The sequence below is a fragment of the Falco naumanni genome, chromosome 7, assembly GCF_017639655.2.
Source record: "Falco naumanni isolate bFalNau1 chromosome 7, bFalNau1.pat, whole genome shotgun sequence".
Lineage (NCBI taxonomy): Eukaryota > Metazoa > Chordata > Aves > Falconiformes > Falconidae > Falco > Falco naumanni.
The window spans coordinates 36,717,061-36,730,287 of NC_054060.1; the positions used below are offsets into that span (position 1 = coordinate 36,717,061).

Sequence of the window (13,227 nt, forward strand, 5' to 3'; positions counted from 1 at the left end):
TCATATAGATTTATGAGAGTAAAAAGACAATGGAAAAAAAAAATCAATGTTCGTACTTGATTTAAGAACAGTTCTCCTGCCTATCACAGGTCCTTTTAGCTGATTTGTCCGTTTATCTCAGTAGTCTCATGTATTTAGCAATGAGGCAACAACAAACATTTTAAAGGTATGTTACCAGTTTTCAGTAATGTCTGCAGTAGCTCATGAACAAACTAAAGATACTGGTCGTTTAAGGTTCTTCTTTTTCACCTGCCAAGCTTCTTGAAAGAAAGACAGTGTCTTGGACAAGAAGCTGCTAGGGAATCTCCACAAAAAATTACCATTCAAGCGTATGACAAAAGTACAAGATAGCAGTAGATAAGTAATTTGGTAAGTTTTCTGACTCCATAAAACAGGGATTATAGTCAAGGACACCTTTTATGATTAAATAGTACAGGGCAGTGTGGAGTTACTAGGAAGGTCAATGGTTAGAAGCATCTGAAAGAAAAAAGTATAATACAAGTCTAACAAAATTAACGATCACAGACTAAAGTAAAAAAAGAATGTGGTATCTTATTAAGGAAAATCAGATCATTACTTATGCAGCCTCCCATTTCTGTCTTAAGTAACAGCAATTTCTGAAGGTGGGGCTGAACATTACACAAGCATACTTAATTATATTTTCAACAGTTCAGTACAAATCGGATCTTGTTTGAGGCTATTTTTGTCTTTCACTCAGTGGATGCTTATTTAAGTGAGGATCAGCTAGGCTGTCACATTGTTCCCAGAATGCACAAGCATGGATTATATTTAAAACTGCCCATTTTTCCACGCAGATTTATGCACATCAAGTCTGGATGCTAATGAATATTCAAGCTAGCTTTAAGAAAGTGCAATAACAAAGTGTTTTGTAATCTCAGTGGCACAGAAAACATGCTTTTAATATAGTTTTTATTTTACCCATATACAGCTCGCCAGTACACAGCACATCACTGCTGAACAGCAGTACAACTTACTGCATTTTTAGATGGCTAGAGAGAAAAGGAATTATGTAACAAAAGGGAACAGTGCAACAGTTTTAGGGTTGACAGATTTCCACTTTCCACCCACCCCCAACATATAAAGCAAATAGAACAATGTTAATTCTAGAATTTTTGGTTGCAACGCTGCTAGATTTATATAAACATAAGTTATAAAAAGTACAGGGCATAGAAACAGTTTACAAATAAGTTAAATTTCCATTATTTCAGTATTCACATTAGAAAAATATACATTTTATATTCAGTCTTTTCCAGAAGAAAGCATATACAGTTTTCTAATTTATGGCTCCAATTCACTTTGCGAGAGCAAAATATCTTCACTTTGGCCATCTGTTTCCATTGCCAGTAGTGCTTCCACAGTTTCCAAAGGTATACCCTCAGGTGTGCGAATGTGCATTGTAGTACCATTGGAATCTGTTACAATAACAATGCCTTCTGCCTGAGACAAAACAGCAGTATCTGGATGAGACAGGATAAGCCCATCTGAAGTCTGAATAAAAATCTGTTCATGTCCCTGAGACAAAAAATCATGGCTCTCATCGGTAATCTCAAAGGCTACAGCTTCATCTACAGTTACTGTATTCTCCACCTCACGTTGCTCCTCTGTCCCACAAGAAAATTGATTCATGTTTTTAAAAGAGTTCTCATGGTTCACATGAGCAGACAAGGAGGCTTCCTGGACAGGGTTCTGGTGCAACTCAGTCTGAGCACTGTGTGGGTAGTTTATTGGCACAATGTTTGTTGAAAAAACTTTTTCAAGTTCTTGCATCTCATCAGTCACATCAGCATTACGGAATTGTTCAGAATGTTCTTTAATAGCAAAATTACGGTTTTCTTCTTGCAGTTTCTGATATTTTTGATTGTGACCATTTTCTTCACTCGTCAGCAAGTCAGTGCTCTGACTGTCCATTGCATCCTCCGACACAGACCTGCAAAGTTCAGGAGCTGACAGTTCACCTGCTGTATTCTCGCTCACAAAGTGCGCTTGAACTAATTCAGGCGAGCCACCTGCTTCAACAGGCAGTACAACTTCAGTATGTAGCAGAGGTGCGTCACCTGCCATATCTAGTCCCTGTATGTTCACAGGTTGGGAATACTCTATCCTCATTTTCACAGTCTGGGAGAAGGTACCTGAATTTTCAGCATCGATTCTAACTCCTGAATCAGCAAGTGAATTATGTTCCTCTGCTGTCGGTAATGTACTTCCAGTTGTGCAGCAAGTGATACGCCTATCTTCTGAAAGCAGGATTTCTCCATTTAATGGATTAAAACCTGAAAAGGTGAAAGAAGTATCATCTTGTTGGGCAACCTAATATTGCATGTCCAAAAAATTCTTTTATGCAATAATTCTGGAGGAAAAGCTGGACTACTTCCCTGCTTTCTTCCCCCACATTAGCAAACCTGACGTGCCTTACAAGAGTTTCACAGCACTTCCCAATGAGAAAGGCAGTATAAAAATACTCTATGGAATTTCTGGATAGTGAAATATTATTTAGTATTTCCGTACCAAGGAACCTTACATTAGAAGCAGCATTTTTCTGTTAATCCTGAAAATTCTGGGCTGAAAGTCAAACTCAATTTTTTCCATCTGGCATACAGCCGGTAACATTAAAAGAATATATCAGGCACAAAGTTGTCAGCTGCTCATCCCCATCTCTATTAGTACATTGACAGAAGCATTTGAACTTGATAAAATTGCTGTTGATAATCAAGCTCATCCTGGACTCAGACATATCATCAAGTTACTACGTATTTAATTAGCTGTGCTAACAGCTGCAGGAGAACCTCGGTCCTGTGACAGAAAAGGTAAAAAGCACTAATGATTTAGTGTGTTTTACCAGTTATTTGATCTGGACCAAAAGCCAGGTCACAAACCCAGTAGGTAGTTGAACAGTAACTACTAAGCTGCAGTAGTATAAGCTGTCAGGTTTTATTACTGAAGATCAAAAGGAAAAAGTAGGTTGGTTGTTGTTGTTATGAAAGATATCACTGCACAACAAAGGAGGCCTCACACTTCAGAAGGGACCATTTTAAATTTTTTGTACTGTACACTAGCAAAGGCCCTACTAGCAAGTGCAATTGAAAAATTAAAAAAACTCATAGCAGAGGAAAATCGTAATACAATAAGAAATAAACATAGTCATGCAGACAGCCTTTCAGAGAAAAAAAACAAACTAAAGGGGAAAACAAAAACACAACCATTGGCAGAAAGATGTGCAAAGGGAAAAAGCCAAGCAGCTTACAGCAACACCAAAAAAAAGACATTTACAAAACAAGAGGATGGTACTGATACACACGTCCTAGAGATGCGTAAGGGCTGGAATCATTCACAACAGTGATCCTAACGCCCCTGAATTACTGCAACACTTTTGCATCAAAGACCAGTGGAGTTTTAGGAGATTACAGATGGGACCCATCTCACCTTCCTTTCTAATCCACTGTTACCCTGCCAATCTGAAGGTCAGGGAGAATAAAGACAAGGGATAAAAAGAAAGGCAACCACTGCAAAATAGCACCTTAATTCCAATCTTCAGATCCCACATCTCCCCTGGGATACAGGACAGCCTGCACCAGCTCTCCCCCTCCCCCAGGATCCACAAAGCTCCAATGATTCTGCTATTGCAGCCTGCTGGCACAGACAGAATGGACATGCACACTGCTTCCTCTTTCTCTGCTCTTCCACAGCTGACACAAAGGTCATACACCGCCTCAGCTACGATGGATAGGGCAGACAGGAAGCATTCAGGAAGCACACAGTAGAGACCAGTACTATGCTCATAGTACTACTGTAGTAGTATCAATAACCGGATTATCGTGCATTCAGAATTGATCTATTGCTGTGGTATGCATCATCCATAACTTCCCCTGGCTCCATGAGGCCTTTCTAGTTAAACAGCTGCTTTTGAACAACCTGGGAAGCAAGTTAAGAAATGAAACCTTAAGACAAAAACCACAGTAGCTTGAAGAACAGAGATTTGTTCAGCTCCCCCACAAACACAACAGAACTGGAAAATCTGAAGAGGTTACCATCTTTTTCAAACAGTGTACATAAATTCCCACTCTTTTCTTTCACTTCATCTTGACTGGCATAATTATTCACATTCTCCATTACGTCTTCTAACTTGGTCCTTTTGGCTGATGGCAACATTTCCTCCCCTGAGCTCTGTCAATACAAGAGATAATTAACTGGCTGCCACTGTAACAGCTGACAACATTGGGAAAGATCACAAACTAACTGTGGGCACTTCATGGCAGTGAACTGATACTCTCCTTGAAAATGGGATTTACACTTAAGGTCTTCCTAAAAGGTAAGGATTTAAACACTGCCCTCACACTTTGCCAAAATGCCACCAATTACTTTTGATATTTGGTTGAAACAATCTGCCCTTGCTTCAACATTAGAGCATCTCTCTGAGCTTTTCATATGTTCTGCTATGACACCACAGTAGGAAGTATTTCCAAACCCCAAACACCATGAAAGCCTTACTTTAACGTGAGTCATATAATACTGGTATGATTTTTTAAGGAGTAATTATTTATTTTAACAAGCCCTAATTTGTCTTAGTTTCATTTTTAATTTTCACAAAGGTATTCCATACCTCAGCTAATCGTTTTTGTCCCAGTATCTCCACAGGCACTTGCTCACTAACCATTTTAATTATACATTGTGAACAAGAGTCTACACCTCGCATATTTCGTTCTCCAGTGAGTATTTCTGCAATTCCTAGTGATTCAGCAACCTTTAAAAACAGTTACAGGAAAAAAAAGTAATGAGTTAGCCTCTCCAGTCTGAGTACATATATGCTGAAATACAGGTCCATTTTCTTAAAACTGAACTAGAACTACACAGGGACACAGAACTACACAGCCTGACAATCAATCATCACAGCTCAATGAAGTATTTAGACTCCCATGTTTTCTTCTTACTTCCATATTAATAGAACATGACCGTCATTTGAAGGTGAATATCAACAGGCAAACTCAAAAGAATTATGAGTACAATGGTTATATATAGAATCCAGAGACGGTTACTAAGAGCACAGTTTAATAAAGAACACTGTTGAGGTTCTCCATTATTTAAAAAACATTTAGGTCTTCCTGTTTAAAGAGTATCTCTGAGTAGTTAAGGATTTTTTTTTCCCCCACTCCCCACATTCCATTCTTGTGCTTCATCCTTATGCAGGTGTGCTAGTATACAACTTCTCAAGGCTGGGTTGTTTTATTTGTTTGTTTTGGGTTGGCTTGTTTTGGTTTGGGTTCTTTAGGAGCACAGTTCTATATTAAGAATGCACATTAACACTGAAGAGAAGCAAGAAAGAGGTTCCATTTTGGGACTGCCAGTATCAACAGCATCCCTTTACTTGGTGCAACTCTGTTTCTCCAAAGGGAAACATCAGTGTTAATTACAAAATAGCTAGATAAGCATGCAACAACTCTAGAAAGGCTTTTTAGTATGTCTAGCAAATGTCACAATTTATTCTGAAAAATAAGTATTAACCACTGCTAACAGTCCATACAGAACTTCATTCTTTAAATCAGCATTATTACAAGAACCAAAATCTTACCTTCCCCCATCCCTACTCTGAGTTTTCTAGTATGTTCCCCTCTCATAGTAGTTGCAAATTCAGTGCTGATATACCTTAATGAGCACAAAATCTGGAAATTTTGTTGAAGGTAGCATACAAAACAGCATTTTCACTACTTGAAACAGAGAAGGAAAAACAAAAAATATTTTTTGTATGAAGAGTTGTTTTATTCTAAGGGGAACACAGATTGACAAGGATCCATAAGGATAAACAGATCCATGTTAAAAAAACAAACAAACCCCAAAACAAACCTACCTTGTCTTTCTAGATACAGCTGCAATAACAATGAATCTGAAGAGTCACTGAAATCAGTTCTCAGTTTTATAATGTATTCACTACCTTTCATATTTGTCAGTATGACTGTGAACTGCATACAGGTGTTCAGTCCATCCTAATTTTACAATGAAACCACTTAGCCCTTTAAATCAAGGCCGCTCATTTTAAATATAGACCCCTTCTTCCTAATCAAACATCACGATGTCCTTCTATTAGCAGTTAATTCTAAATACACCTTGAAGTAACATGCAGCTTCACTAAATATGCAAGACAAATATCAGCACAGCTAGATTTTTCATATATATATATATTTATAGTTTCATCTATTGCCATAAACTAGAATTGTAGTTTTATCACAGATTTCTTTTTCTTTTTGGTTAGTTGTTGGACTTTTTACAACAATGTCTATTTTTGCTCATCAAGAAACATTTTCTTCAAATAACTTTTCCAGCATGGCAAAGCTTATCAGAGAAAAATAAGAACACAAAGCATCTAAAATAAATAAACAAACAAAAACATCAAATTCCAAATAGAGTGCTTCATTACCTTAGCATCTTTTATTTCAACAGGCTGCTGGCAACTCAACAAATCAGAATTACTGAGGTGATCATAAGCCATTTTCTTTACCATATTATGCAAGTCTTCAAATTCCCTATATACATCTGGGAAGTAAGCTTTGGCCGGATGCCCTTTTTCCACCTAGAAATAAGATGGGGAAAAGAAAGGGTTTGTTTCCCCCTCCCTATATTTTAAAAAAAGATTACATTAAAATCTGTCAGTTCAGTTTTTTTCAACATTTTAAAACAGAAGTATTCAAGTCAAAAGATTATAGAATATTCAAAAATGCTATTGAACCAGGCAGCAAAAAGCAAGGCTTTCAATCAAGAGACCTACCAGTTTTGCCTGTGTAAGAATGAAGCGACATGTCAAACATCTACATTCTGCACAATTCTAACTTAGGAAATGCAGATACATCTCTAAAGGAATCTTTTTATGTATACTAATGAAAGTCTCCCTAAAATAATTTAAGATTTTTACATAAAAAAACCTCACCTTCATCAACAGAAATTCATATACTGTAACAAGCTTTGTAAGACGTGGGAGAGCCAGCTCCATTAAGTCTTCATTATCGCATTGTTGTATTAGCTGTCAAAAGCCAGAACGAGTTCATTAGAGCAAAGCAGCCTACAAAGGTTATGCATCCCACATTCAGAACATAAAGTATCACTACTTTTTTTGAAAGATACACTGTATGTTTAAGCAGCTTTGAGAATAGATGCAAACATAACACCAAAGAGTAGATAAATTAGAAAATGTCAAAACAGTTACTACCCATACACAGACAAAACAGTCCTACAAATGTTGCCAATTCATAGAAAGAAGAGCAACATCAGTAGATTTAGTAGCCATAAAGGATCTTTCACAACACACAGGAAACAAACAAAAAACTGTGTTAATTGCATGGATTTTAATCCCCATTCTGTCCTCCCCCAAGAACTTCATTGTGGTTTGGTCTTGGGTGGGGTGTTTTTTGGGGTCATGGGGATGTTTTGGGTGAGGGTGGGGGTTTCCTTTCTAATTTGATGTTGCCCAGCTTCAGCTGTGTTTATTTTTACTGTGTTGGATGAGATACAGAACAGCAGCTAGTAACTTTCCTCCTCCAGAAAAAGGATAGCAAGAGTGCATCTACATGTCAAAAGTCCCTTTCCAGACTGAGTTCCCATTTTCCCTTTGTCCAGTGTTCTGCTAGAAATACTTCTAGCAGAAATACAGAGGGCGGAGGGGAATATACTTGTGAAGTAATTGCAGAAGAGAACCATACCTCTTTTAACCTAGCTTTTCTTCTGAATACATTGTGTTCTGCTGACACACTACTAATTGACTTTGAAGGGGACTGACCAGGTCTGCTAAGCCTTCCAGAACACCTAGATCTTCCACCCATCCTTGGTCGACCACGTCTCTTTGGTCGTCTGGGTCTTCCAGGTCCTTTTGGTGTTACAGGTCCTCGGTGTCCTGAACTGTTTTCATTTTGTTGTTCTGCCAACAAGTATCTGCTTTCTGCAGACTTACAAGTCTTAATTAAAAGAAAGAGAAAAGTATTTATTCATCATTTTAAACACTGTTTTGAGGAAGACCATTTTATAATTAAGTTCTTCATCTATGCAAACAATACATAGCACATTAAATAATGCAAAGCTGGATACAAGCATAACTGCAAAGAAAGTTGCAGAATAAATCCAATACATAAGTATGACTGCCACTTCTGCAACGTATACATGCCATTATTTGCAAAGTTATTATTTTTCATCCACAAAGTGTCACACAAGATACAGAGATTAAAGGAATGTAATTAAAGAGCTGTTTTATGTCAACTGAATATGTTTAATGTTTTCAAAGTAAAATATGTCCTCTTCAAATAAAGAGGTTGTAGAAATAAATCTTAATTAGCAGTAAAACATAGCCAAAGAAAAATTTGGGTTTCATTTTAACTATGTCAAAGCATGAAGACTTTATATGAAAGACAAAATCTCTCAACAACCATGACCAGTGACAAGCTCAGTAACTAAAAATGAAAATATATTACCCAGTGTCCACATTTCAAAATCCTTCGTCTTCCCTAAGAAAGCAGCTAAGAAGCTGCTTTTGTTGTTAGACCAAATAGCAAACTCAAAGTACGTTTTCTATTTTTAAGTTATCATTGTGATTTCAGTAAAAAATTTTTTTACTGATAGAAGCAGTGATTTCTTACTGAGCATGTCTTGTCTTCCCTTCCAAGCTAGAACTTCTAAGAATGTCCCTATATTTTTTGAGAGGAGTTTACAACAGGACAGAGGTATATCAGGCTTCTTGTCATAGTACATTTTCATCCCAACATTCAGCAGCTCCCTACTGTTCTAGTGATTAGGAAAGCTCTAAAAAGGGCAAATTTATGTCATTCTATCCAGGGATTAAATTACTAAATTAGTTCTAAATATGACATAAGACTAGGCTGAATGTAGGGATCTTGATTGCCTTCCGATCTATCTCTATCAGCGTACCAGTTTTAACAATCCTGCTCTTCTTTCCAGGAAGTATTTCCCTGCCCAAAAACTGTAATAAATCAGTGAGTTAAAGCACAAATTCGTAAAATCCATCTGCTAGTTAAAAGTAGCAGGTACGATAACAATCTAGTATTCAGTAGTATTACATATGAGACTGACTGTAATTTTTTTTCTAAATTCCCAAGATCCTAGGTAAAATAAGTGCTGCACAGGGAAGTAACAACTATATAATAATACAGAGAGCAGACTTCAGTATTCTGCAATTCTCTTTTTCCAAAGACAACAAAAGAGTGTACAGGACTGGGGAGGTTTGTTTGCTGCATTGGCATCTTAAGCTCTAAATTTTCACATTTCTGAGAATGACTTCACATTCACAAATAAAAGTAATATATGTGGCACTGCTACATCCAAAAAAGTATTTTTTTTCCTAGACAGCAGCTGTATCAGCTCTTGCTGCAAGATGTTAAGAGTAATTTTAATATTAAAAGGGAAACTTTACTTTGAAGTGACCCATCTTAAAACAGCACAGAAAGAAATTTGCAGCTAAAGTAGCTTCCAACCCCGAGACTCAAGTTTCACCAAGGTGTTTGGTTTGCAGGGGTAACTAAGCCACACTTTCAAAACCTGCTCTAGGAAAAGCTGCAGTCTGCTGTTGGATTCCTAATAAGAGATTTTTCTGTGATGACATTATTTCAGTAATAGGAATCGATAGAACAGATGATGTTTTGCTGTCTGTCCTGCTAAAGGCTGTAACTGAACAACACAGTATTGTTATCCAAATGCAGAGAAGAATTCTGTTTATGCAGACAAGGTTTTTTCAAGCCAGAAAACTGGTAACAAATGAACACTCAGTGAACATTTTTGTTTTATGTGCCTGTGCAAGAATGCTATTCCTGCAACACTACAAGAAACAATTTATTTTTAAATCACTTCAATGGGCAATTTTTTTTAATTTAGCATATTGGTGGATATTTCTGAGCAGTACAAGACTATGTGGCTACAAAACTGCCATTCTACTTTCCACAAAACCGACAGCTTTTCTAAGTAATACACTTTACCTGTTCTTCAGCCTTTGAATCAACAGTTTCTTCCAGACCCGTAGCTAGTGTGTTTTCATTATTTAAAGTGACAGCGATTGAATCCAAATGTGCTGGACTCATCATTTCCTCTCTTATTCCACAGACATTGTCCACAAATATACTTCCATTAGGCTTATTTAAAGGTATTTTTTGAGGTGAAGACTCCAGCTCTCCATGGCCTGGGTTAAGTTTATAATGTCTTGCTAATCCTCCTTTTCCTATATAGGATTTTTCACAAGTCTGACATTTAAACATTTTGGGCTTCAGATTATAATTTGAAGAACTGAATAATGCATCCTTTCCCTTCACCTTTCCTTCTTCATCATCTTCTATACTCAGCTCAGAGTAGTCATCAGAATCAGATTGATGACCATCAGCCAAATCCTCCATTTTAATGAATTTATAATCTTTAGCTTTGTATTTGGGGGGGGCGTGAAATCCGTCCGGAACGAGTTTTCACTTTCAAGGATTTTTTTAACTTGTCATCTTTTTGGTTTTTTTCAAGGCATGGCATCAGACTATTTGCTGAACTTGCTGCAATCATGGTAATATTTGGAGACCTTGTAGCCGATACTGCGGCACATGTAGTTTTCTGTCCATTTAGCATCTTGGCTGCGGGAATCTTGTTCACAGACACTGATCCATGAGATGGTAAAGGTCTCTGCATGAGCAACTGAACTGGAGACTCAGAAGAACTATGCAGGAATAGCTGCTGCTGCTCAGTTCCTGTAACAGGCTGTATCCTAATTATCTGGGGATTAATAATGCCAAGTCCTGGTATGCTAGAATTCCTACCAACCGACTGACTCAGCGCTATAGTTTTGGGCTGGATTGGTGCCAATGATGGCATTGGCCTTTCAGTTCCCTTCATCTGTCCTGGCTGAACTTGGATACAAATGGCTTCCAGCTGCTTTTGTGGAAAAAAAGGAAGAGTTGAGATTACACAAATACAGTATTTATAAATAAAAGACAATGCTTATCAAGATGATACACACATGCCTTAAAGCAAAGCACAAAGAAACAAATGCACATCATTAGTTTTCCATTTTAATGCATCAAAGCACAGATATAACATCAAAGCAGAGTCCCTTCCTTCAAGCTACAGGCTTTCCTGCACATTTGTGACTGCTGTTCAACTAAAGCATGTCAAGTTTGCTCTTAGGCCATGTCACAGCTTTGTTGCCTGCTAGCAGGCCTGTTCTGGAATAGCAGTCAACACCATCGCCTACACAGATTCATAACCTTCAGCAAACCAAACGCAGGAGAACTACAGTCTGCTAAATGACAAGTGCCAAATACCAGATCCAGGACCTACTGTAATAAGTGCTCAGTTAAAAAAAAAAACAATTTTGTGAGGTTCATCCCCCTTGCAGTCTCTCATCTGAATTTCTGCCTCAGCTTGACAACCCCTGCACCCCAAAAGGTGGCCTGAAAGCCCAGAGAGTGTCACTGTCTGTGACAGGCGCATGCATCATCTACCTGTACATCACCACTCCACTGCTACGGAACAGCTCTTCCACGCTGTTCTAGCTGCACGTGTACTCGGACTGAAATACCGACTGCAGCAGCCAGCCTCTACACTCAAATGCGATTTTTCCAAACCACGTTGAAAGTTGTGCCTTTCAGTCGCAAGGCTCGAGCCTACACCCAAGGGCAGGTGTGACTGAGAAGGAAGGCAGAAAACCATAAACACACACACACACACCCGCCCCCAAGACCTGCCCTCGGCAGCGGATTTCATCACCGAGCGGGTGCCGCAGGCTCCCTGCCCCCAGCCTCCCCCCCTCGGTTACCTTCTGCGGGAGGAGCCGGGCGGCCGCCATGGCTTTGCCCTGCTGCAGGGCGACCTGCTGGGCCACGCTCTGCAGCTGCTGCGCGGCGTTGTGCATGATGCTGGCCAGCGGCGGCGGTGGGACGGCGTCCCGGGGCGGCGGGCACCCCCCGCCGCGGCAGGGCGGCGGCCCCCGGCAGGGCTCCGGCGGGGCGGCGGCCGGCGGCGGCTTTCTGCTGCTCCTGGGCCTTGCTCACTTGCTCGATGACCCGCTGGAGCTCGGCGGGGGCCAGCGGCGTGGCGGCGTGGCGAGGCGGCGGGGGGCGGCGGCTCCGCCGGGCCCGGCCCCTGGCTCTCGGCGGCGGCCAGCAGCTGCTCCAGCAGCCGCCGCTGCTCCTCGGCGCTCAGCCCCGCGCCCTCCACCAGGCTCCCGTCCGCCTGCAGGTAGAGGACGGTGCCGCCCGCCGCCGCGCCGGCTTCCAGGGCGGCCAAGCTCTGCGCCAGCTCCTCCGTCACCGCCAGCAGCTCCGGGCCCTCCGCGGAGGGCGAGGGGCCCGCGGGCCCCGCCGCGCCCCCGGCCGCCGCCGCCACGCCGAGGGCAGCCCCGCAGGCGGCGGTCACCCCCCCGGGAGGCTCGTCTTCGGCTGGAGGAGGGGGCGGCGGCGCCTCGGTGCCCCCCTCCTCAGGAGCCGCCATCTTGGCAGGCGTCAGCGGGCGGGAGCCGCATCGGCCCCCCCGGGAGGTCTCGGAGGCGCGGGGCGAAGCGAGGGGCACCGGCGGCACGCGGGCCAATGGCGCCCCCGGCAGCGGCCCGCCGCGCCCCTGGGGCGGGGCCGCCCGGCACCGACGGCGGCCTCGCGGGGCCAGACATCTTCGGGGGCGGGGCGGGACGCGGTCGCGCTCGGAGCTGGCGGCCCCGGGTGGGACCCGCGAGTGACACAGACCGGCCGGAGGGAAGCGGCGCGGGCCGGGCTTCCTCTCGTGCGGCTCTGCGCCTGGCCACTCGCGCCTACGGGGCGGCGTCCCGCGGGGAGCGGGAGCAGCGAGCAGGTGGCAAAGGGGCGCGTGAGCGGGGCCCGCACGGAACGAAACGCGCCGGAAGGGGCCCCCCAGCCACCGGCGTGCAATGGACACTCGCACCTCGCCAGCCGCAGGAGGGGGCACGGTGGGCGTTATAGCCGCGGTAGCGCCCGCCCGCACCCCCATGGCTGCGCCCATATACGGGGCCAGGCGCGGGTGCGCTGGGTGGGACACACGAGAAGTAAAGGAAAAATAAGTCATTGTCTGGCCCGTACGGGGATCGAACCCGCGACCTTGGCGTTATTAGCACCACGCTCTAACCAACTGAGCTAACCGGCCTGTTGACGTTGGGTAGTGCTCGTCTATTGGTAGATAAGGGCGTCCAGGCCCCACAGCCCCATCCAGCCTGGGCAGGGCAGGTGGTGAGCGGAACGA

At 42.4% G+C, this 13,227-nt stretch overlaps 1 protein-coding gene and 1 non-coding gene across 2 annotated transcripts; both read right to left on the reverse strand.

Moving 5' to 3' along the window:
• Window positions 1–916: 916 nt before the first annotated feature.
• Window positions 917–12,579, reverse strand: ZNF839 (zinc finger protein 839). The gene is given in 11 exon segments (XM_040602505.1): window positions 917–2,291; window positions 4,047–4,182; window positions 4,619–4,759; window positions 6,428–6,580; window positions 6,935–7,027; window positions 7,704–7,955; window positions 9,981–10,430; window positions 10,432–10,911; window positions 11,795–11,961; window positions 11,999–12,102; window positions 12,167–12,579. Coding segments are annotated over 11 exon segments (3,270 nt in total). The 5' UTR covers window positions 12,469–12,579; the 3' UTR covers window positions 917–1,299.
• Window positions 12,580–13,057: 478 nt separating this feature from the next.
• Window positions 13,058–13,131, reverse strand: TRNAI-AAU. The gene has a single exon. It is a non-coding gene; the product is annotated as a tRNA-Ile (tRNA).
• Between the last annotated feature and the right edge of the window lie 96 nt (window positions 13,132–13,227).